Below are 26294 nucleotides of genomic sequence, written 5' to 3' on the forward strand. Positions count from 1 at the left end.
TATAGTTTATTACTCTAAGGTACACAGCCCTTCAGAGCACCAAGGGACAATTTAAAATACTTGTATACTGTTGAAAGAGTAAAGGCAATGATTGAGTAAGAAAGTCTTTTTGTAAGTCTCACAGTTTCTAATTCTTTGTTTCCAACATAATTTAAGGAAAGTCAAACTGTCAACTGACCTCATTAAAAATAATTTTGATAACATGCATTTTGATGTATTCCAAGAACTGAGATAACTTACATTAAGAATTACTCGGCCGGGCGCAGTGGCTCAAGCCTGTAATCCCAGCACTTTGGGAGGCCGAGACGGGCGGATCATGAGGTCAGGAGATCGAGACCATCCTGGCTAACACAGTGAAACCCCGTCTCTACTAAAAAATACAAAAAACGAGCCGGGCGAGGTGGCGGGTGCCTGTAGTCCCAGCTACTCGGGAGGCTGAGGCAAGAGAATGGCGTAAACCCGGGAGGCGGGGCTTGCAGTGAGCTGAGATCCGGCCACTGCACTCCAGCCTGGGCGACAGAGCGAGACTCTGTCTCAAAAAAAAAAAAAAAAAAAGAATTACTCTCAGCCAGGCGCCATGGCTCCCAGCACTTTGGGAGGCTAAGGTGGGCGGACCACAAGGTCAGGAGATCAAGACCATCCTAACACAGTGAAACCCCATCTGTACTAAAAATACAAAAAATTAGCTGGGCGCAGTGGTGGGCACCTGTCCCAGCTACTCGGGAGGCTGAGGCAGGAGAATTGCATGATCCCGGGATGCAGAGCTTGCAGTGAACCGAGATCGTGCCATTGCACTTCAGCCTGGGCGATAGAGACTCCGTTTCCAAAAAAAAAAAAGAATTATTCTCAAAAACCAGATATCCTTGAATCCAACAGAATATTGAATTGTAAGACACACTGCAACCATGGATCTGTTAAATATGGGAAAATGTACATTTTAGAATAAATCAAATATGGCACTTATTTATGTGAACAAGTTTGTTTTGTTTTATTTTCTTTTTTTTCTTTTTTTTTTGAGGCGGAGTCTCGCTCTGTCGCCCAGACTGGAGTGCAGTGGCGCAATCTCGGCTCACTGGAAGCTCCGCCTCCCGGGTTCACGCCATTCTCCTGCCTCAGCCTCCCGAGTAGCTGGGACTACAGGCGCCCGCCACCTCGCCCGGCTAGTTTTTTGTATTTTTAGTAGAGACGGGGTTTCACCATGTTAGCCAGGATGGTCTCGATCTCCTGACCTCGTGATCCGCCCGTCTCGGCCTCCCAAAGTGCTGGGATTACAGGCTTGAGCCCCCGCGCCCGGCCGTTTTGTTTTATTTTCTTTTTTTTCTTTTTTTTTTGAGGCGGAGTCTCGCTCTGTCGCCCAGACTGGAGTGCAGTGGCGCAATCTCGGCTCACTGGAAGCTCCGCCTCCCGGGTTCACGCCATTCTCCTGCCTCAGCCTCCCGAGTAGCTGGGACTACAGGCGCCCGCCACCTCGCCCGGCTAGTTTTTTGTATTTTTAGTAGAGACGGGGTTTCACCATGTTAGCCAGGATGGTCTCGATCTCCTGACCTCGTGATCCGCCCGTCTCGGCCTCCCAAAGTGCTGGGATTACAGGCTTGAGCCCCCGCGCCCGGCCGTTTTGTTTTATTTTCTGAGACAGAGTCACTGGAGTGCACTGGTGCGATCTCAGCTCACTGCAACCTCCACTTCCGGGGTTCAAACGATTCTTGTGCCTCAGCCTCCCGAGTAGCTGGGATTAACAGGGACCTGCCACCACGCCTGGCTAATTTTTGTATTTTTAGTAGATATGGGGTTTCTCCATGTTGGCCAGACTGGTTTCAAACTCCTGACCTCAGGCAATGTGTCTGCCTCGGCCTCCCAAAGTGCTGGGATTACAGGTGTGAGTCACCGCATCCAGCCATGAACAAGTTTTTTTAATACTAAAATCTATACATACAAAAATAGAATTCCAACCACGTAATTTTACAGTTTATATGTAACAATTATCAAAATTTTTATATTTGTTGTGGCAGTGAAAAATGTAATGTGCACTAATAATAAACATAATCATAACACAGAAGAAAAAATTTTTTTGAGACAGGGTCTCACTCTATTGCCCAGGCCACAGTACAGTGGCACAATCACAGTTCACTATAGCCTCAACCTTCCAGGCTCAAGCGATCCTCCCACCTCAGACTCCCTAGCAGCTGGGATCACAGGTGTGCATCACCACGCCTGACTAGCTTTTGTATTTTTTGTAGAGATAGTGTCTCGCCATGTTGCCCAGGCTGGTCTCAAACACCTGGGCTCAAGTGATCCTCCTGCCTTGGCTTCCCAGAGTCCTGGGATTACAGGAGAGAGCCACTGCGCCCAGCCAAGGAATCTTTAAACATATACACCTTTTCATTAAAAAGACATAGATATGGATATAGTAAAATCTTAAGCAAAAAAACTTAATACTTTAGGATAAAATCATTTGAAGGGTATGAAATGATAATATGAATTCAGGGACTCTGCAAAATTTCTAATAAAGCAGCTATATTTTAAAGCCAATGATGCTGTATATAAAACTGCTACAGTATTTATTGTTCATGGAATACATTTTCTTAAAGTAATACTAATAGTTTTGTGTATTTAAAATGTCAACATTTACAACACACCAGGAAGTATAACTTTTTCAATTATATAAAACTATGAGAAAAACTGTATTTGTCAACTTTGAAGTGTGAAGGAAGGAACCCTCGTGGTGAGGTGACATGAAAGCACGGCCAAGGCGGACGCACAGCACCTACTGTCATGTCGCTGGGATTCTGACCTGGCAGAGCCACTGCCAAGGGTGACCCTGGCAGCATGACATACACCAGCAAGAGGCAAGGGTGACCTACCCAAGACCTGGAGCGTTCCCACAATTCTCTCGCCAATGAAAGTGTTGTAGCACTCCAGCGCAGCTAGGAGCAGGTCCAGCCAGCACAGCGTGGTCTGCAGGCTGAATGGCCCCCGCAGGTGCAAGAGGGTGGGCTGGGCCAGGATGCCCGAGGGCTGGTCACAACCGCCCCCCTCAAAGGTGTTGATGATAAAAGAGATACCTTCTTCCTTGAGAACATCTTTCAGCCACAAATTAGGGGATCTGTTGCCTTTAAAAAGAAACAAAATTAAAATACACACACATACCTACATTTCTTTAATCTTTATACCTAAAATTTCAAAATGATATGGGACAATCTTTTTTCATTTTACTATGCATTCAATTTGTTTCACTGTAATAACTTCTAAGAATGTATTTCCAACACAGCCATTCTCTTCAGGTTCCTTAAACATTATAAAAATAGTTGGACACCATTTGGAGTAGCTGCATACTAATACTCTTTCCCCTGCCTTTTTATTTAAAAATCATTATTCCTTTAAGTCACAAAACAGCATTTGCAAATGAGAACAATAATATCTACCTCTTGGACAGTTACAAAGATTAGCAGAATTAAAGTAGTTAATATTTGAACATGTGCTTAGAATAACATCTACCACACATAAGTGCAGCGTTTGTTAAATAAGAGAATCCAATAAGCTGTTTTTTCCAAGAAATTTTCTTTTAAATATTAAATTTCTTCTAAATTAAAAAGACAAATACATAAAACTGCATTCTGTATGCTCTGAAATCAGTAGCACTGAAAATGTCAAATCATTCTGACTCTAATGAAGAATTCAAATCTCTGATGTATTAAAAAGAGAACATTTGGCCGGGCGCGGTGGCTCAAGCCTGTAATCCCAGCACTTTGGGAGGCCGAGACGGGCGGATCTCGAGGTCAGGAGATCGAGACCATCCTGGCTAACACGGTGAAACCCCATCTCTACGAAAAAAAAATACAAAAAACTAGCCGGGCGAGGTGGCGGGCGCCTGTAGTCCCAGCTACTCGGGAGGCTGAGGCAGGAGAATGGTGTGAAAAAAAAAAGGACATTCGGCTGGGGCTGGTGGCTCAGATCTGTAATCCCAGCACTTTGGGAGGCTGAGATGGGCGGATCACTTAAGGTCAAGAGTTCGTGACCAGCCTGGCCAACATGGCGAAACCCCATCTCTACTAAAAATACAAAAATCAGCCCGGCATGGTGGTGCATGCTTGTGGTCCCAGCTACTCAGGAGGCTGAGGCAGGAGAATTGCTTAAACGAGGTGGAGGTTGCAGTGAGCCAGTATCACGCCACTGCACTCCATCCTCAGCTACAGAGTGAGACTCGGTCTCAAAAAAAAAAAAAAAAAAAGAGAGAGAACATTTTGTACATTAAGAGGAGGAATATTCTGTAATGTTCTGTTACTTTCACTAAGAGGAGACAGAGAATAATGAGCAAAAAATAAATAGTAAGATATTTAAATTTTACCTCAAGAGCGACAGAAGGAAAATGATAGAAAGAAGGGACAAAGAAAGGCAGATCGAGAGAGAGCAGCCAAGGGAACATCACAAGTAGAGAGAGAAGCTGAAGACGCAGACAAGCACGCTTGGGGTTGGGGAGCCTGCCCAGCCCTACTTCTTCCTTTGTCTCCACTGAAGACCTGCTGTTTCTGGGCCTGGGCCATACTGAGTCTCAGTATTCAGAAGCCACCAGGAGCTGTCTCTCTTGGACACACGTCAGAGGGACAACCGTGCACCTGTCGTCAAGTCCCACTGATCTGGGTGTTCATGTACCCAGGACTGCTGCTACATAGTGAGCTAAAGAGACACCTGACACAGAAGCTTAAAAACCACTGAAGGAAGCTAGATGCAATGGCTCACACCTGTAATCCCAGCACTTTGGGAAGCCAAGGCAGGAAGACTGCTTGGGGTCAGGACTCAAGACTAGCCTGGGCAACATATTAATACCAAGACCTCTATAAAAAAAACTTTAAAATGAGCCAGGCCTGGTAGCCACGCCTGTGTTCCCAGCTACTCAACAGGCTGAGGAAGGAGGATCACTTAAGCTCAGTTTATGGCTGCAGTGAACTATAATCATGTCACTGCAACCTAGCCTGGGCAACAGAGTGAGACCCTGTCTCTTAAAAACAAACAGGTGCTGCACACCTGCAGTACCAGCTACTAAGGAGCTTGAGACAGGAGGACCACATGAGCCTAGGAGTTTGTGTCCAGCCTGGACAACATAGTGAGACTTTGTCTCTAAAACTGAAAAGCAAAAAAACAAAAGAAAACAAAAATACTCACTGGGGGATAAAATACCAAAGGAGAAAGGTGGTTACACCCCGGAAGGCCACAGAAGAGATAAATCAAGGAAGGCTCCTTAATATTATACAAATTACCTGTTGGAAGAAGGGCAAGGCTCACCTACTACCTAGAAGCCTTTGTCCAACAAAATCAATTCTGAGGTGGAACTCTATTTAGTTCAGAATACATGAGGTCCGTATCATAGGCAACTTAGAAGAGAATAGCACTAGAAATGCCTGTGGTCAATACAGCTGAGGACACAAGAAATCCCATGCAATACCAGAGTCACAGACTCAATGTGAGATAGTGGTCTGCCCATAAGCAGCTCTACCAACATACTATCAGGGTCTCAGTTTCTACTAAATATAGAAAAAATGCCTCCCACTGCCCTCCAGCCCTTCCCCAGCCACTGGTCTACTCTTCAATGAGAAATTTCAAAAGGTTGCTGTGAGAATGACATAACATAAAAAAAAAAAAAAAAACTGTTAGCTAAACACATTAAGCAAATTGAAAATGCTAGGCCAGGCATGGTGACTCATGCCTGCAATCCCAGCACTTTGGGAGGCAGAGGCTGGCAGATTACAAGGTCAGGTGTTTGAGATCAGACTGGCCAACACAGTAAAACCCTGTCTCTACTAAAAATACAAAAATTAGCCTGGCGTGGTAGCACACGCCTGTAATCCCAGCTACTCAGGAGGCTGAAGCAGGAGAATTGCTTGAACCCAGGACGCAGAGGTTGTAGTAAGCCAAGATGGTGCCACTGCATTCTAGCCTGGGCGACAGAGCAAGACTCTGTCTCGGGGGGGAAGAAAATTTTTTTTTAAATGCTAATGTTTTTTAAACAATTATCTAAATTAAAACACAGATACACATTTGTATTATGTATGTAAAATGATATAGTACAGTAAATTTACACTTTATTATTTATATAGCATATATATGCTATATATATGAACTCAATTATAGTATGTATTTAAACACACTCTATAGTGTATAATATGTAGTATATAACTTTCTAATATATCCTATAGTATAACAAAAATTAGAGTCCTTCTAAGTTTTAGAAGCCCAGAAATACATAAAATAACTTTTTTCCTCTTGTTCCATGAAGAAAAAGCCCAGAGAGAACTCACCCCAACTTTTGCCAAGGAACCAGCGCACCCATCTCACCCGAGGCACCACGCATGGCACGGGGCTGTGACAGCCCACAATGGGGGAAGGCAGGACCTGATCTGTCCTGAGCACAGCTTCCCCACTCCCAAACTATCAAACCTGGGTATGGACTTAATGGACAAAACTGAACAACACATTTATTCCTGAGAAATTATTTCAGTCCATAAGCAGTTTAATGGTTTAGCAATGACCGAAAAGCACAGGTTCACTGCTTTCCTTTAACATCATAATGATTTGAGATTATTCAGACTTAGGATGCTGGCAATTTCTTATTAATCACATGCTGAAATAGAACTGCATTAACTCATCAACTGTTAACATTCTGAATCTTAATTGAATATCATGTTAACTGCAATGATCACCCAATTACTCAATTCTTCTTTGCTTCTTTTAAAAGGGATAATAAAGCAAACTGTAGTAAAATTAAAGATATACAGATTACCATACCTGGCAATAAAGGAACGAATTTATAAAAGAGTTCAATGGATTTGTGTCGACATTCTGTCTGGGGCCTCCCACAATGAGCTAAAAGCCATTTGACCAGATCCAGTAAACACAATGACGTGGAAGGTGGAAATCCTCTGCACAGAGACAGCATACTGTCATTAGTCCCTCTCCAACACGCAACATTCAGCTACCAAGGCTCTAGAAATCATAAACTCATCTTTATCACACAGATACATGTAGAAACCTCACTAAAAGGCATTCAACTTATTTTTAATTTATTATAATTAGAGTGCAATCAAAATAACATAGGTGAAAGGGGTCCTAAATGCTGCTCATGTTCATTTTTTCATGTGGGAAAAAATTAAAAAGTTCTCCTTAAAAGAACAGCACTAAGTATTTTCATATTTCCTTTGCAACGTACCTTGTAAAGCAGTGCTTCTCAAAGTGTGGTCCCTGGACAGCTGTTCCAACATTACCTGTGTACTTGTTACAAATGCAAATTATCTGGCCCTACCCCAAGTGCACACAGAAATTAAGGGTGGGGCCAGCCCAGCAATCTGTGTTTTAACTGGATCTCCAGGCAAGTCTAATGCATGCTCATGTTAGAACCAATGAATTAAACCGATATCGTAAGTTAATAGTAGAATCTGGAAGAATCAACTTTAAAACAACAGAGAAAATATTAATCCAGTTCGCACACAGAACTGTGCTTCTCCAGAGTGGCGGTCACTACCATGGAAAACAGACGTCCCCAGACACCCTGCAGAGATCTGGAGGGGCTCATGGAGGGCACTCACCCTATCGAAGAAAGCAACACTGCTGGGATGGAATAAGGGCAAAAACTGGAAACCACTGGCCAACACCCCAGCCTTGGCTCTAAGCAGTTTCATTTCCTAATTTTATAATTCCATGTCTGTCAAGATGTTACTATTTGAACATTCAGTTCATACACTTCAAAATTTACTGAATAATGGTTCATGCATATTCTAGTCAAATCATCCACATCAAAACATATTCAAAATTAGTGCATATTAAACAAAACATCCATTATAAAACTAATTTTCAATTTGTATCTACTATCTCAACCCAGATCATATACCTTACACTTTATCCCTTAAATCAAGTATTTTCAAACACAAAGCTTTTTAATGTTTTTTGAAAACGAACTCTTCATACTTCCACACATTCCTTGTTTAGGAAGTAATTCCTTACACTTCCACAGATCCATCCCAGGTTGTCCTTTATTAGCTAAGAATTAGTTTTATGTTGTGGGAAAAGACAGAAAAGGAAGCAAGATCACCTACCGTGGCAAACGTCGTTTCTTTGCTTTGTTTAAAGAAACATGCTTCTTTTCAATGATGCGGCATAGGTGATCAATGGCATCACAACACTGTTGAATTGTACCTGTTCTCAAGTACAAAGACATATTTCCAAAGAAGGCATATATAGCTGATTATTAAATTTGTATTGTAAATCTGTTGGCCTAATTTTTAACTGAAAGGGTAATTTCACTATAGATTTAATGTTTTCATCCCTAAGAACAATAAATTTAGATAAATGGTTCACATTGCATATTCAAAAATGAACACAAAACCTGTATTTAAGACTGCAGGATAGCATGGTATGCACACACACACACACAGAGCAATGCCACACCTAACTAGAAACTGTACCACCACTACCTCGGCCACCCAAAGCACAGCTTCTCCTAATGGACCTGAAATGGAAGAGACCTTGTAGGTATTACAAAACCCACATACCAGGCCAGAGCCTGTGGACTTCAATTTGTGGCTATTTTAAAGGGGTATAAGTCCCTTGACCTCCCTTCCTATGCAGGATAAACTATAGTATCGTTTAGTAATACAGCCTCTGGAGAAGGACAACGGAGGAAGATGGTGAAGTCACCCATAGAAGTCTGGAATTATTTAGGAAAGGAGCCTTATACATCTTATTTTGACCTGTGTCACCAAGAAAAAGTTTTCTTTCTATGTTTTTTTAAATATGTCAGTGATCACAAAAAAGGTTTCACTTGTTGAAAAAATTCACCTATATGGAAAATCAAGATAAACAAAGCAAATTTAAGCTATTTGACAATGAGGACTAAATTTTAAACATTTTTGCTCACAGCAGACTATCAACATGAAGGATAACAGAGCTCAGTTTGTCTTTTTAAAAAATAAAGTCGCCGGGTGCAGTGGTTCATGCCTGTAATCCCAGCATTTTGGGAGGCTGAGGCAGGTGGATCACATAAGGTCAGAAGCTATAGACCAGCCAGGCTAACATGGAGAAACAGCTCTACTAAAAATACAAAAATTAGCCAGGCGTGGTGGCAGGCCCTTGTAATCTCAGCTACTCAGGAGGCTGAGGCAGGAGAATCACTTGAACCCAGGAAGTGGAGGTTGCAGTGAGCTGAGATCGCACCATTGCACTCCGGTCTGGGGGACAGGAGCAAAACCCCATCACAAAAAATAAACAAATAAAATAAAATAAGTCAAGACTTGTATCAGTGATAGAGTCCTGCCACAACTGTGTGGCCCTCTCAGTCACTGACATGCCTGGGCCTCTGCGCCCCAACTACATCACGTGCTAGGACCAACGGGGAGTTAAGAAGTCTTCTAGCTCAACAACTCTATGTAGTTCCTAAAAGCTTCTTGCATAGAATTTAATTATAATCATTTATTACTCTCTTAGCTATTTTAGCCTACTTCCGACTTGAATGTTTATAACATTCCTTCATCATGGACGAAACAGCTTTATCACAGTCCCATAATGAGACCCACTTTCTGCTTTCTAAATGATCACGAGTTGAGTGCAGAAGCACTGACCACATCTCAGTGGTTATCACATCCAGCTTCTTCAGCACCATATCTGCACATTTTCATGTTCTGTCATCACATCATAGCATCATAGTGTCTGACTGGCTTCGTTGTCTCCCCTGCCCTAGGCAGAATCTGCAACCAACCAGGGTCAAGCTCAATGGCCACCAGGAGTATATGGTGAGTCAAAGAGAATGAGGGCACGAAAAAATCATTAACAAGCTGGATTTGAGGCACTAAAGGGGCTTATCTTCTCTTCACATTTGATTTATAGAACTCTTGGGGGAAAAAAAAAAGCCTTATAACAGAATCACACGAGTCTTAACTCCTCATTGGGGAAACTTTTCAGACCTGTAAGGCAGACAGAACACTGAAGCAAAATGTACCTAAGGACTTCTCATCTGCATGTGCTAAGGCCAGACTCTCCATGTATATCACCAAGGCTTCAAACACAAACTGCTCCACCAAAGACTCTTCTTCCCTGTAAAATAAAGAATAGGAAACCTCGCCTAAGAAAACAATAAAGCCGAAAGGACAAAGAAAAGGAATGTAATTAAAGAAGGCACACATTAATTAAATTTGATTTTTTTTTTTAAAGCCTCAGCTGCGTGTGGTGGTGCATGCCTGTAAAGATCACTTGAGCCCTGGAGTTCCAGACCAGCCTGGGCAACAAAGTGACACCCTGTCTCTACAAAAAATAAAAAAAAATTAGTTGGATGCAGTGGTGCACACCTGTGGTCCCAGCTACCGGGGAGGCTGAGGCAGGAGGACCATTTGAGCTCACGAGGTTGAGGCTGCAGTGAGTCATGATCCTGCCAACGCACTCCAGCCTGAGCAACAGAGCAAGACCCTGTCTCAGACAAAAAAGAATAAAAGGGCTCAGTATTTTAAAACATGAAACAGGTGTGTGGCTCACACCTACAATCCCAGAATTTTGGGAGGCTGAGGCGGGGATCACCTGAGGTCAGGAGTTCAAGACTAGCCTGACTAACATGGTGAAACCCTGTCTCTACTAAAAATACAAAAATTAGCCAGGCGTAGTGGTGGGCGCCTGTAATCCCAGCTACTCAGAAGACTGAGGCAGGCAAATCGCTTGAACCCAGGAAGCAGAGGTTGCAGTAAGCAGAGATCACGCCATTGCACTCCAGCCTGGGTGACAGAGCAAGACTCCGTCTCCAAAAACAAAAGAACAACAACAACAAAAAAGAAAAACCATGAAACAACCTAAAATACTTCTCAAAGATACTTCCTCAAGAAAAAGCTACATGAACCAAAGAGGCAACACACGCTGTTTCCACACCAGTGCCTCTGTCCCTTGTGTCTGCAGAACTGCTCATTTGCCTATGTGGCTATTATCTACGTGTCCTTCTGAAATGTAACCCTCATGAAGGGCTGTATCGTTATACCTCCAACATGGGCACAGGCCTGGCACATCATTTTTTTTTCCTTCAACTTTAAAGTTCAGGGGTACATGTGCAGGATGTGAGGTTACACAGGTAAGTGTGGTACACAATATTCCTAATAAGGAATGCTGGATGAATGAATGAACACCACTACCTTAGGTCAGTGACCACTTGTCTTTTTTCTTGGACCTCTGAAATGGCCTCTTCACTGGTGTCCCAGTCTTCAGTCTACTCAGGCCCACCCTCTACAGAGCTGCCAGCAAGTGGATTTTAGGAGGAAATCTAAATGCATCTCTCCCTGCACCCACTATTCCACAGACCCTCTGTCACTAGAGGTGACCTACGCTCCTTGCTACAGCAGGCAGAGCCCTCCTCACCAGCCTCACAACACCTGCCTCCAAACCTCAAAGGCCTTTATCGCCTCAGACACCTTCCTGTTTCTTATCTCTACCCCCCACCACCCCACTAACTTTGATCTAAAATGCCTTGGCTGACTTCCATTTATCCTTCAAGTCTCATCTCCAATATAAACCCTAGCAAGAGGCCACAGCTTATGTGCTCACCCCGGATTAGCTACTCCTCTGAGAAACCCAAAGCCCCTGTATATGCGTCTTTTGTTGCATTTCCAAAATGGCTGAGACAGTGTTTATATGCATTTCTCAGCAGTTTCCAAGCTTCTGGAATGCAAACTGAATTTTAATTCACTTTTTAATTTCCAGAAGACAGCACAGCATCCAGCACATAATTACTTACTAAATGCAGGATATATGACACACGGATACAGAGAGTGAAACTCCAAGTCACTTTTCAAAACCACAAGTTTCTCTTCCCTGTGGTGTAGCTTTACAAACCTGAATTCCCTGTAGATATTATTAAAGGCGAGTGACGCTCCCAGCCTCTTGAAAGCATTGGGGTGAAGCGCAAGGCTGTAAAGTCGCTTGAAAAGCGATTTGGTGTTTACTGGACTCTTCTCCTGCTGCTGTGGTGTTATTTGCTTAATGGACCATTTAAGGAATTCTCGAATACACCGACCACAAAAATCTCTTAAAGTACTGTCAACAGGGTCCACAATTCCATCCTGAAACAAAACAAAGAGACCTTGAGTTTACTAATTTTTATAACCACTAACAACTGAATACCCTTGGTCTATCTCTAAGCCTAACTAATGTAGGTTAAAAATTAATTTACAGCACTAGTCAAGAAAAACATAAACATTAGTAAAACCAATCTCCACAGTGTATCCAGAATCTAGGCTTATATAACTATTTCCTTCTGACATAATGAAAACATTTTCTTTTAAACAAATTAATAAACTGAAAAGCCATGAAGGGAGAGAAAATTTTAATTATAACAAAACAATCTTTCCCTTCCCTGAAAAAAAACAAAATGGCTATATCCTAAGAATTTCAGAGGAATTCTGATTGTTGATTTTACCCCATAACAGCATTTGAGACACTTTGCATATTGAAGTTAAAGAAAATAAGACCCTTGGAAGTTCCAAAGAAACTGTACTGCTCCATAAAGGAAAATCCTATGGAGGCATGAAGAGCAGCCCCCAAAAAGGCCCTGCTGAAAACAGCTATGGACATTTGACCAACGACCACACAGAGATGTATTCTACTTTATGCTTTGTTTCCTTCTAGTCATGACACTCTCTCAGATCTATAAAGGAAAAGTTTAACTTGAAAATGTACACTCAACACTGAAATAAAAGAGTTCTGCCTAACACTTCCAGTTATCTGCTATACACAAATCCTTTCTTGCAGAGGTAATTAGAATCCAAAAAGGTAACACAAGCCACGGGAATGGGAGGAGAGGGTGCTTCCTGCTTCTAAGAGCAGAGGTCACCGGCGCCATATGGTGATGCAGGGAACAGCAGTTCTCACCAGGAAACCCATGGCCCTCCTTCACTTGAGTGCTGTGCTACTGAGTTCACGCTGCTTCTTTACCTTTTCTTTCCTCAACTATCTCATTTTACTTATCAGATTTCTTTCTGAAGCTCTTACTTAATCTACCTTCAAGGATCAAAAGGGAGAAAAGAAACAGAAAACAACTAAAATAAAAACTTTTTAACAGAAACATGATAATGAAACCATCTGAATGCAAATAAGCCATAAATTAATTTTAACTAACTGCATTTATTATAGGTAGGATTCACTGATAGACACTGCAGGGAATTAAACTACAGGTTTAATTATGTCACCACCTTAACAAATGTTCACTCACTCTCCCCTGCCCCTAACATGACTACAAAGAAAGGTCACACTCAGAGTACACTGCCAGCAGCATAACCAGGACTGTGCAGGCAACATAAACTTATTTGCACAGGTTCAAAACTTATAGTAAAATAAGCATCAAGACACTACAATTTAGCTGGCCTCGCTGCCTCTGCCCTCAGTGAGATGGCGACCAAATTCTAAGATGCTGCTTCTCTGTGTCAGGAGAGTTCTGTGTAAAAGGTGAACTGCTGTTTCGAGGGTCTTTTAGTTATTGAATCTGAGTATAGGAGAAAATTGGATATGCTCAGAAATTCTTCTTATTCTTTGTTTGTTTTTGAGACAGTTTCACTCTGTCACCCAGGCTGGAGTGCAGTAGCGCAATCTCAGCTCACTGCAACCTTTGTCTCCGAGGTTGAGGCAATTCTCATGCCTAAGCCACCTGGGGAGCTGGAACTACAGGTGTATAACACCACACCCAGCTAATTTTTGTATTTTTAGTAGAGACAGGGTTTCTCCATGTTGGCCAGGTTGGTCTCCAACTCCTGGGCTCATGCAACCTGCCTGCCTCAGCCTCCCAAAGTGTTGGATTACAGGCATGAGGCACTGTGCCCGGCTCACCGCTGAGGTGGGCGGATCACTTGAGGTCAGCAGTAAAACCAGCCCGGCCAACACAGTGACACTCATCTCTACTTGAAATACAAAAAATTAAGCAGGCATGGTGGAGTGCGCCTGTAGTCCCAGCTATTCAAGAGGATAAGACAGGAGAACTGCTTGATCCTGGGAGACGCAAGTTGTAATGAGCCAAGATCATGCCATTGTATTCCAGCCTGGGTGACCGAGCAAGACTCTGTCTCAAAATCATAAATAAATAAACAAACATCAAATACAACTAATCAATGGGAATAAGAGGAAAAGAATCAACTATTACTTACCAATATAGCTTCTAGCAAGGCGACAGTATCCTGACTTTCAAATTTCTTATTGTTAGTGAACCAGTGAATCAGCTGCATAACTAGTGGCTCGTACAGCTGCCTTGTCACCTGAAGAAAGAATACCATTAAAGTTAATTTCCTTCACATTAAAGAAATATTACTCTGTAAAGAGTTCCATTTAAATGCCATTTGCAGTATAAAATTAAGCAATACTACTACCATGGTTGTACTAGTTTCCCTTTTTAGTTCAGGCTCAAGTGGTCCTCTCCCACCTCAGCCTCCAGAAGAGCTAGGACTACAGGCATGTACCACCACACCCAGTTAACTTAAAATTTCTTTTTAGTAGAGACAGGGTCCCACTATGCTGCTGAGGCTGGCCTTCAACTCCTGGCCTCAAGTGATCCTCCTGCCTCAGCCTCCCAACATGCAGGGATTACAGGTATGAGCCACCATCCCCAGTCCCATTAGTTTCCTTTTCCAGTTTAATCCCATGATGAGGAGTCCAGCAAAGAAAAATATGCAATTAAAGCTCCCTGTTCCTCTGATTGGGAGGACAATTTAGGATAGATATTGTTGGGTTTTTAATACTCATCTTTATTCATCTGATCTTGAACACGCACACAAGATATCCTGGATTACAGACAGATCCTCGCCATTCAACTATTATACAAAGCAAATAATAACCCTGTGGTTCCCCACAGCCTAACTGTCCCTCCTTGTGGTGACAAAATGAAAGCCCAATCAATGTGCTATATACACAAATTCAAAGCCTGTACCACAGGGGAGGAACATAGAAAAACAGATTTAATCTGTTTATATGTAGGACAAAGAGGAAGCTGCCTCTCCCACTGCTGCCAAAAGGAGGGAGAAAAACCTCTATGGAGATAGGATGAAAACGATCCTAGGTCTAATCTTCTGGAACATAAATAAAGCCTCTCCAGGAGACAGGAGTCCTGTACTCCCCGGCTTTGTAAAATCCAAGATGTCTCCAGGCCTGGGCTCCTCCCTTCTGACAAGTAAATCCATACCCAAGAAGGCAGAGATCCTGTCTTCCTGGAAGCTTGGAAGTGTAATCTAGTGGCCTGGTGGAGGTGTGACCATGTGGCCATCTTGGAGCAGTAAGAGAAGTGGATCAAAGCAATTAGCTAGACAAACTGTTACAAATCTAATCCTCATTATACATGAGAGTAAAATGCTGGCCAGGCACAGTGGTTCATGCCTGTAATCCCAGCATTTTAAGAGGCCAAGCCCGGAGGGTCTTTTGAAGCCAGTTCAAGACCATGCTGGGCAACATAGCAAGACCTTGTCTCTAAAAAAATTATTTTTTAATTAGCTGGGCATGGTGGTGCGTGCCTGTAGTCCCAGCTACTCAGGAGGCTGAGACGGGTGGGTGTCTTGGGCCCAGGAGGTGGAGGCTGCAGAGAACTATGATTGTGCCACTGCACTCCAGCATAGGTGACAGAAGGACACCGCGTCTAAAAAAAAAATTAAAATGGCCAGGCATGGTGGCTCACGCCTGTAATCCCAGCACTTTGGGAGGCTGAGGAGGGGAGATCACTTCGGGTCAGGAGTTTATGACCACCCTGGCCAAAATAGTGAAAACCCTTCTCTGCTAAAAATCCAAAAATTAGCCGGGTGTGGTGGTGGTCGCCTGTAATCCCAGCAACTTGGGAGGCTAAGGCAGGAAAATCGCTTGAACTGGGAGGTGGAGGTTGCAGTAAGCCAAGATTGTGCCACTGCACTCCAGACAGTGAGACTTCGTCAAAAAAAAGTAAAATGCTTGTGGTGTAAGTTAAGGCGAACACTCCCTACACTGATATCCTGTACATTTCTGCCTCAGAGGCCAGGTTTTTTATAGGAGCACTGAGCTAACCAGACCTTTATTCCCCACAGTTATTGAGCTCACCAATTAAGTACTTTGATATTAGAGGTCCATACTGTAGTTAATATCACCTCAAAAATGATGCAAAATGTCCCAGGGCTCAGAATAAACAACTCAGAGACTCTTCCAAATAGTCTTTTCAGTCTTTGAAGGTATTTTTCCCCCAATACCTTCACTGGCCTCTATGAAGCAATTTTTAAGATTAATCAATATAAAAGGGTCTTAACTTTCAGTGTGAAAGTTTAACCTGGTCTTAAAGTATCACTTTTTTTTTTCCCACAAAAGAATCATACTGTTTTATTCTTAGTACAAAAGTTTTTAAATACATGTATACATAGCTAGATATATATACAATATACACATACCCCTTTATAGAAAACCATCCCGCTCCAGTCCTACATCCCAAAGGTAACTACTGTGAACTTTCAAAATATTTTATTTATATACTTTTTTTTTTTCTTAAAGATAGAGTCTTGCTCTGTCGCCCAGGGTAGAGTGCAGTGGTACAATCTCGGCTCACTGCGACCTCTGACTCCTGGGTTCAAATGATTCTCCTGTCTCAGTCTCCCAAGGAGCTGGGATTACAGGTGTCCACCACCACACCCGACCAATTTTTGTATTTTTAGTAGGAACAGGGTTTCACCATGTTGGCCGGGCTGGTCTCGAACTCCTGACCCCCAGCCAATTTATATATATTTAAATATGTGTATTTAATATATTTAATTGACATGTGCATAGATGTTTTGTTAAGACAAAGTAGACTTGTAGCATTTCAAAACCAGTAACTGGTTTCTTCTTAGAGTACTTTCCACGTAAACATATGCACTCTACCAGTGTTTTCACTAGCTGCCCAGTACCTCAACTAAGGACATACCACAACCCAGCTAGCAGAACTCTACTGCTAGAAATGCAAGTATTTCTAAATTATGACTACCATGCAGAGTGGAGAGTCCTGAGCAAACTGTTTAAGCAGCTCTGTTGTAAGGAAGCTGCTACGCCAGGGCTGTGGTCACCCAGTCCGAGCCCAGCTGCAGAGTACTGTGCCTACATTGCCCCACCAATCATGATGCGCAGGGTTCTTTCCTTGTGCCCTTGGCAACACCAAACATTGTCCATCTTTTAAATACTTGACAGTAGCCAATCATTTTAATTTGAAGTTCCTTGTTTACGAAAAGGTTGACTATTTTAAGATACATTCCATCGGCCATTTACATTTCTTCTTTTATGAGCTGCCAATTTTTTTCTTTATACATTTGTCTATTTTTAAATCTGATTTCTTCAGTAGTATGTTGCACATTATGTATATGTTACAATGTTGGTTTTGTGCCATTCAGTAGTCTTAAACATTTATAAGGTCAAAACCCATCAATACATTAACACTTTTATGTGTCTCCCTATCTGTACAAACATTATAGAAAGACACAGAAGGATGCCGATTATGGAACGGTAATGAAATCCATCCAAGGAGCAGAAATCACACTGCACACAGAAGAAAACGTTTTGAAATGCTACGAATCTACTTTTTCTTAACAAAACATCTATGCACATGTCAAGATGTGTTATTATAAAGACATTCTCCAGACTTTCCAGAGGATCTAACATCTTTTCCCAGGGAACAAGCATGTGAAAGGGGTGACGTGAAGGTTCATTTTTATCTTTGAACATTTTTATATTATAAACTGATGTGTTATCAACAAAAAAGACCCCAAGACTTAAAGACATACACAGACAGACAAGCTATGTAGTCATTATATTTTTCTGTAATTTATTTACAGTTTTTTTTTCCTTCCAAATCTTATTGATTTACAATTAGTTTCTTCACTTGTGACAAAGTCTCTTTCCCTTACCCTAACTCTAGTCAGGCTCCTCTGAACTCTTCTCAACTAGGCCTTGACTTCTGGGCTTCCATGTTCATCTCTATTAGTCGAATTTTACCAAGAACTCTGGTGGGTCAGTTCAGCGAAAACCCCTCTCCCCTTGATATATAATCTAATTCGTCATCTCCCACCAGCTCCCAGGCAGTGTTTGGTCACCCTGGCCCATCTTCAGCCATAACACTCTTAGGTTGGTTTAGCCACAATCCTCTTTATGTCTGATGTTTTCTCTATTACGGGAAGTCAGGGACCCCAGTGGAGGGACTGGCTGGAGCCAGGGGAGAAGAACATAAATTGTGAAGATTTCAGGGACATTTATCAGTTCCCCAATCATACTTTTATAATTTATTACACCTGTCTTTACTGCAATCTCTGAACATAAATTGTGAAGATTTCATGGACATTTATCACTTCCCCAATCAATACTCTTATAATTTCTTATGCCTGTCTTTAATCTCTTAATCCTGTTATCTTCATAAGCTGAGAATGTACATCACCTCAGGACCACTATTGTACAAATTGATTGTAAATTATGTGTGTGTGAACAAAATGAAATCAGTGCACCCTGAAAAAGAACAGAATAACAGCGATTTTCAGAGAACAAGGGAAGATAACCATAAGGTCTGACTGCCTACGGGGTCGGGCAGAACAGAGCCATATTTTTCTTCTCACAGAAAGCCTATAGACGGATGTGCGAGTAGGAGAAGTATCACTGAATTCTTTTCCCAGCAAGGAATGACCCTGGGGAAGGAATGCATTCCTGGGGGTAGGTCTATAGACAGCCACTCTGGGACTGTCTGTCCTATGCAGTTGAGATAAGGAATGAAATATGCCCTGGTCTCCAGCAATACCCTCAGGCTTACTAGGATTGGGAAATTCCAGCCTGGTAAACTCTAGTCAGACCGGTTGCGTGCTCTCAAATCCTGTTTCCTGTTAAGATGTTTGTCAAGACAATGAGTGCACAGTGGGACACAGGCCCTCATCAGTAATTCTAATTTTGCCTTGCCTTGTGACCTTTATTGCCCTTTGAAGCATGTTATCTTTGTGACCTACTCCCTGTTCGTACACCCCCTCCCCCTTTAAAATCCCTAATAAAAACTTGCTGGTTTTGGGGCTCCAGGTTGTCATCACAGTCCTACCAATATGTGATGTCACCCCCGGAGGCACAGCTGTATAATTTCTCTCTTTGTACTCTTTATTTCGCAGACTGGCCGATCCTTAGGGAAAATAGAAAAGAACCTACGATGAAATATTGGGGGCTGGTTCCCCCATTATACCTCTTAGTGATTTTCCATCCACTGACCCTGACCCTGCTCCTTGGCTATCAATCCCCCTGGTCAATAAGTATTTGGAGTAGAGCCCAATCCCTCTCCAGCAGTGTAAAAGCCCACTGGAATAGCCTCCCCTTTAGTAGTTTTCCTTAACATCTTTAACGAATGTCAAAATTTTTTCTTTAACATGTTAGTCATTTGACCTAATATCATTTATCAAATGACCCATTTCCCACTTAAATGGCCCCCTACCATAGACACAATTTTCATATAAACACTTTCTAGCACCTACCTCTCCCACTGAGCCATCTGTGCACTGGCTCAGCCTCTTATACTCCATCCATAAGGCCCCTTTTTAACATTTGCTACACTAGACTCCCTCCAGCACACTACCCTTTCAAAACGTGTCTTGCTTATTAGGCTCAAGCAATTACTCCTTCAGATTATTTTTAAGTTCAAAAATAAAGTTAATTCTGGATTTTTTACTGGAATTATACCAGAGTTAATTGATTTGGGGAAACTTGACATTTTTTTTCAATAATGTCTAACTCAGGTACATAAGCTATTCATCTTCTATAGTCATAAAATACATTTGCCTGGCACACTGAAGTTTATTCCTAGACATTTTTTTTTATGCTGTTATGAACAAGATGTTATAGACATATTTTCCAAGTGGTCAATACTAATATATGAAATATATGATAATAATATGAAAACAGATAATGAGAATTATGTGTTTATAATTCATCAGCTTTTTCCTTTATTAATTCTTAGAGTTTATCAGCTAATATGCTTACGCTTGGGCTTTCCAGATTTGGAAACAATTATAGTAATCTTTTCTCCTTCCTAATATTCCTTCTGTGATTTTCTTATCCTACAGTATTGAATAGAATCTCCCAAATAGTTAGTAGGGCTGATGTCCTAGCCTTACTGGTCTCCTGACAAGTGTCTTTTAATTGCCAAGTGCCAAGTGCTGGGGTAGATGCTGGAGAGGGAGCAAGGAATACCAGGCTCTGCCCGTGCCCTCAGGGGACTCACAGACCTTGAGAGGTTAGGATGCTAAACATGGAAATAACTAACTCCAAGTAAAGCACTGACCACTCCCAGAAACAGGCCGTGCTCCCATGCTGGGTGGAAGCGCAAGGGAGTGTCAGTACTTCACACAAAGGATGACCCGGCTGCAAGATTCAGGCAAACATTCTATCACATTAAACATCATGTGAAACTACTCCTATTTCATCAGGAGCTGCCAAATGCCTCCCAGGCTTCCACAGAGAGGTTCACTGCTATGTTAAATCTACTTCTGTGGTAAGTTTCCAGTTTTCACTATGAACTCTATTTAATAACAGTGCATCTGAACATACTGCTGGACTATATCCACACATGTATACTGCAGAATTTTCCAACTGCATTATGAATGAGTTTTGTATTTCATTTTCCTTTTTACGTGTATACCCTGATATTCAGATCATGTTAGACTCATAAAACGAACTGAGAAGATTTCTTACCTTTTTCTGCCTCATGGCAGCAGTGAAGGATTTGTCCATAAAGTCATAGTATAGGCCACTTGTCAGCCATGGTTAGTTCTCTCTCTCTCTCTTTTTTTTTTTTTTTTGTTTGAGAATGAGTCTTGCTCTGTCTCCCAAGCTAGAGTGCAGTGGCGTGATCTCAGTGCACTGCAATCTCCACCTCCTGGGTTCAAGTGATTCTCATGCCTCAGCCTCTCGAGTAGCTGGGATTATAGACATGCGCCACCACGCCTAGGTAAGTTTTGTATTTTTAGTAGAGACGGGGGTTTTACCATGTTGGCCAGGCTGGTCTTGAACTCCTGACCTCAGGTGATCCACTCACCTCGGCCTCCCAAAGTGCTGGGATTATAGGTGTGAGCCACCACACCTGGCCCATGGTTATTTCTCTTTTCTTCCCTCTGTGAAAGACTATGTTTGTCCATGAGAGGGGTGACAGCTAATTCACTTTCAGATGCCTGGACTCTCAGTAACTTTTAACTATAACAGCGATTCCCAAACTTCGAGACACACTGAAAGTGGAGGGGAGAGCTTTTAGAAGTCCTGGTGCCCAGGTCGTGCCCAGGTCACACCCAAGACCAATTAAACCAGAGGACCTGGGGTAGCAGCCAGGGAGCAGTATCATTCTTAATGATCTCCAGGTAATTCCACTGCTCTGTTGACTACTGAATTAGAGAAACCAAACTTTTTAAAGTTTCAGTTTAAAAAGTTCAGTTAAAGTTTCAGTTACAACTGTTTCAGATTCAAAGCCCTTACCTGATCAACATCACACGCAAGTCGAAGCAGCACAGGAAACGTCCGCTTATAGAGCTGGTACATGGGTGGGGCTCCCTGTCCCCCTTCCGGCATCTGCGTGGCTTTGCCCAACATAAACATAACCATGCTATGTAAAAGTTCACAGGCTGCAACCTAAAACAGACCAGGAGGTCAGCAACATCTAAGTTATCACATTGAAGACGAGAGAATATGTGAAATGTCACTCAATTTAGCCCTTTAAGAAGAAAAATTTCATTGCACATAACTATCACGTAACCCAAATATAAATTAACTGGAATTAGCATTTCTTGCTGTATAATACTAATGATTCTGTTCACTTTGTTTTTTATCCAAGAACAAAAATTAAAATTTAAAGCTTTAGAAACTGACACTAATATATTCTTGAGAAGTATATTTCACTGTTGCCATATTAAAGAACTATATAACTTTGCTTCATCTGTTAGCACATTTTCAACTATCACTTTTAGTAAAAATATTTTTTGAAGCACTATAGAAAATTCACAAATTAATACATGCATACCTCATTTTATGAGGCTTTGGACACAATGTGTTTTTTAACAAATTGAAGGTCTGTGGCAACCCCCTCACTGAAAAATTCTATTGGCTCAATTCTTCCAAAAGCATGTGCTCACTTTGTTAGCATTTTTAAGCAATAAAGCATTTTAAAGTATGTATATGAAGCTCTAATTCTATTACACACTAAATAGACCACAGTAGAGTGTAAACATAACTTTTACATGTACTGAAAAACCAAAAAACTAGTGTGATTTGCTACACTGAGATGTTAACTTTATTGCTGTGGTCTGGAGCTGAACGTGCAGTATCACCAACGTATGCCTGTATGAAAATTTGAGATTATCTGTTTCTAAACTCCCAGAGTGAAGACGATAACCAAGCATAGACGAAATATCACTCTAAATGCCCTTTATATTGCATTTTATATAAAGAAAAGCTTTTGGTATAATAATGTTTTGAAAGGCAATTTTTTTTTTTTCCGAGATGGAGTCTCGCTCTGTCACCCAGGCTAGAATCCAGTGGTGTAATCTCGGCTCGCTACAACCACTGCCTCCTGGGTTCAAACGATTCTCCTGCCTCAGCCTCCCGAGTAGCTGAGACTACACTCGCACGCCAGCACACCTAATTTTTGTATTTTTAGTAAAGATCAGGTTTTACCATGTTGGCCAGACTGGTCTCAAACTCCTGACCTCAAGTGATCTGCCCGCCTCGGCCTCCCAAAGTGCTGGGATTATAGGCATGAGCCACCACACCCAGCCCAGTTATCTATTAAGACGATTTATGCTTAACTTCCATTTCTCAATGACACTGACTTCTAATAAGTAAGTAGTTTTCTAATTACTGTATTACAGAAAACAGAAAATTACTAATATTGGAATGGCTGAAATGTGTTCTCCATATCCTAACCAATATGTATTTTTAAAGCAACAGGCGCTAAATAATGGGTGAAATAAAAAACAGAAGTACTTTAGTTTGTCTGTCACTGGCTGTGAGCGCTAATTCTGTGACTCGAGGCAGGAACACGTCCAGGAAAATGACAGGTTTCATCTCTCTAAAGGGCACTGCAAAGCTCAGCCGCTTCTCTCTGTCCCAGGCCACATAGCTCTTCATCATCTCATCAGAGGAAGCGACTGTTAGAAAAGATTTAAAAAGAACAAAACATTTTTTTCTTTTTATTACTGTCAGAATTATTCACAAATCAAAACATTTCTAACGCCACCTGTTCTACATTCTATTAAAGTGAAGCACTTCATTCACCTTTCTCTATTCTTTTGCCTCAGATATGTAATTACATCAGAAATCACTCGATTTAATTTAAAGTAAAATTACTTTTAAACAAGCCTAATAGTCTCGAATGTTTAAGAGCCAAATTCACTTAGTTACTTATTCTGTGGAAGAAAGTCAATGAACAAAATTTTTACTTTAAAAACAAAAATCTTGGCCTTGCACAGTGGCTCATGCCTTTTGGGAGCATTTTGGGAGGCCGAGGCGGGCAGATCACCTGAGGTTGGGAGTTCGAGACCAGCCTGACCAACATGGAGAAACCCCGTCTCTACTAAAAATACAAAATTAGCCGGGAGTAGTGGCACATGCCTATAATCCCAGCTACTAGGGAGGCTGAGGCAGGAGAATCCCTTGAACCTGAGAGACTGAGGCTGCGGTGAGCCGAGATCACGTCATTGCGCTCCAGCCTAGGCAACAAGAGCAAAACTTCATCTTCAAAAAAAAAAAAAAAACTCTTTAAAACACTTTCCAGGCCGGACACGGTGGCTCAAGCCTGTAATCCCAGCACTTTGGGAGGCCGAGACAGGCGGATCACGAGGTCAGGAGATCGAGACCATCCTGGCTAACATGGTGAAACCCCGTCTCTACTGAAAAATACAAAAAACTAGCCGGGCGAGGTGGCGGGCGCCTGTAGTCCCAGCTACTCAGGAGGCTGAGGCAGGAGAATGGCATAAACCCGGGAGGCAGAGCTTGCAGTGAGCTGAGATCCGGCCACTGCACTCCAGCCTGGGCGACAGAGCGAGACTCCGTCTCAAAAAAAAAACCAAACAAACAAAAAAACACTTTCCAAGTACAGGCTCTAACTCCCTAAATAACCAAAACTCACTAGTATTAACACCAAATTTCAAAAGTAAAAATACAGAGGAATTTTTACTAATCAAAAATGTAGACTTTTGACCAGGCACAGTGGGGCACGGTGGCTCACACCAGTAATCCCAGCACTCTGGGAGGCAGAGCTGGGGATCACCTGAGGTTAGGAGTTCAAGACCAGCCTGGCCAACATGGTGAAACCCCATCTCTACTAAAAACACAAAACATCAGCCAGGCATGGTGGCGTCTGTCTGTAATCCCAGCTATTCAGGAGCCTGAGGCAGGAGAAACGCTTGAACCTGAGAGGCCGAGATGGCTGTGAGCCAAGATTATGCCACTGCATTCCAGCTTGGGCAATAGAGCAAGAAAAAAAAAGAAAAGAAAAGAAAAAAAAGTGGATTCTTTTAAATTGAAATAATAGAGACAGCTTCTTGCCATGATGTTGCCCAAGCTAGTCTCAAACTCCTGAGGCTCAGGTAATCTTCCCACCTCAGCCTCCCAAAGTGCTAGAATTATAAGCGTGAGCCACCACACGCAGCCTACTAATCAAATATGGTAATTCTCATTTGGGAAAATTTCTAAAAATATCAAAATATTAACAATATTGGATCTCAAAGAGATTAACTTGGAATTCCTGACACATGGAAAAGAATATCAAATTACATTGTTTCAAACTGGATAACATTCTTAACAAGTCAAGCTAGAACATCTATTCTACTGGTATACTGAATTATTCCGATTTTATGGATACAGTCAAAGAATTTCATTAGCCAAGATATTATTCTTTATAATCTTATTTAAAATATAAATCACATATAGGAGTAAATATTCAGAATATATTATGACCTGGATACATCCAAATAAAAGCACAAATATATCTACAGAGGTTATTTTAAAAGAAATTTACCTGTCAGAAGATTTTTGTTTATTTGTCCTCCTAGAGATCCAAGCATTTGTACTACTCTAATTCTTATTTCTTCTAAGGATATTGCTTCATTCTATAAATTTGAACAATTGTATATATGTGATTACAAATGGGTTAAAAATTAAACAGAAGACATATGAAAACACTCTTTGCCATCCACTTGGATGTCCATTTCCTAGACCAGCAATTCCAAACTTTTTGGCAGGATCCTTTCTACTCTTAAGAAATACCAAGGACCCCCAAAGAGCTCTGCTTTATGTAGGTCCTGTTTATCAGTATTAATGACATTAGAAATTGAAACTCAGAAACTATGTAAATAGTTACTTAATTAAAATTACTAAACCCCATTACATGTTATAAAAAGTAACTATATTTTCCAAACAAACAAAAACTCTGGGCAAAGTGGCCATCTCAGTGTGCCTTTCAGTTGTCATTTTAATAAAAATTGTGTCCACAAAGCAGTGGCTATTTCAGCTCCCCATTCAAAGCACCACACAGTGCTTTTTCTCCAGATAGCTGTCACACTTCTCTATGCAGGCCTGCTTCATGTGCACCTCCTGCCTCACACACACAGTATTTTGAAAAATCTGTGCTCAGAGTCAGTGCTAGAGAATCAACAGTTTTCTCCATCATAATACCGTGGTGCAAATTAACAGAGTAAAAATAGCTTTGGCCTTGCACCCTGGATCCCCCAGGGGTCACAGTTGGAGAACCGTAGTGCTAAGGAACAGGCACTGTGTATCGGTACAAAAATTTTGGCAAAGCACAGTGGCACATGCCTGTAATCTTAGCATTTGAGAGGCTGAGGTGGGCGGATTGCTTGAGCCCAGGAGTTCAAGACCAGCCTGGGCAACAATGTAAAACCCATTTCTACAAAAAATAAAAAAATTAGCTGGGCATAGTGGCACACGCCTGTGGTCCCAGCTACTCGGGTGGCTGAGGCAGGAGGATCACTTGAGCCTGGGAGGTTGAAGCTGCAGTGAGCTGAGATCACACCACTGCCTGGGTGACGACTTGAGAACCTGCCCTAAAAAAAATTAAATCGATAAGAATACAAGAAATTTTATTTGTAAAACCATAGATATATTCAAGTTATGTTATCCTGCTGTGTCATAAAATTATAAAAACTTTTATGCTGCCATTTCTTGTTTCATTCTAGTCTCTCAAACAAAAGGTGCCCAAAATAATGAGGTGAGAAGAATTGACCCTAGAGTCTGCATTATCAGTTTTAGATGTTAAAAGTTTTTCAGACCAGGCATAGTGGCTCACGCCTGTAATC

At 41.8% G+C, this 26294-nt stretch overlaps 1 protein-coding gene across 4 annotated transcripts in view; it reads right to left on the reverse strand.

Annotated features, from left to right (window-relative positions):
• The window catches only part of PRKDC (protein kinase, DNA-activated, catalytic subunit), a 187854-nt gene that overhangs the window by 119546 nt on the left and 42014 nt on the right, over positions 1-26294 (reverse strand). For all 4 annotated transcript variants that reach the window (XM_033203538.1, XM_033203540.1, XM_033203541.1 and 1 more), the window contains exons 23-31: positions 24998-25088; positions 22963-23126; positions 21460-21612; positions 14151-14258; positions 11851-12077; positions 9983-10077; positions 8085-8184; positions 6781-6914; positions 2862-3110 (exon numbers count right to left, since the gene is read on the reverse strand). In XM_033203538.1, the coding sequence (XP_033059429.1) occupies positions 2862-3110; positions 6781-6914; positions 8085-8184; positions 9983-10077; positions 11851-12077; positions 14151-14258; positions 21460-21612; positions 22963-23126; positions 24998-25088 (1321 nt within the window). The remainder of the gene's footprint in view (positions 1-2861; positions 3111-6780; positions 6915-8084; positions 8185-9982; positions 10078-11850; positions 12078-14150; positions 14259-21459; positions 21613-22962; positions 23127-24997; positions 25089-26294) is intronic.

This window comes from Trachypithecus francoisi, unplaced genomic scaffold (genome assembly GCF_009764315.1).
Source record: "Trachypithecus francoisi isolate TF-2019V2 unplaced genomic scaffold, Tfra_2.0 Lachesis_group7, whole genome shotgun sequence".
Taxonomy (NCBI): domain Eukaryota; kingdom Metazoa; phylum Chordata; class Mammalia; order Primates; family Cercopithecidae; genus Trachypithecus; species Trachypithecus francoisi.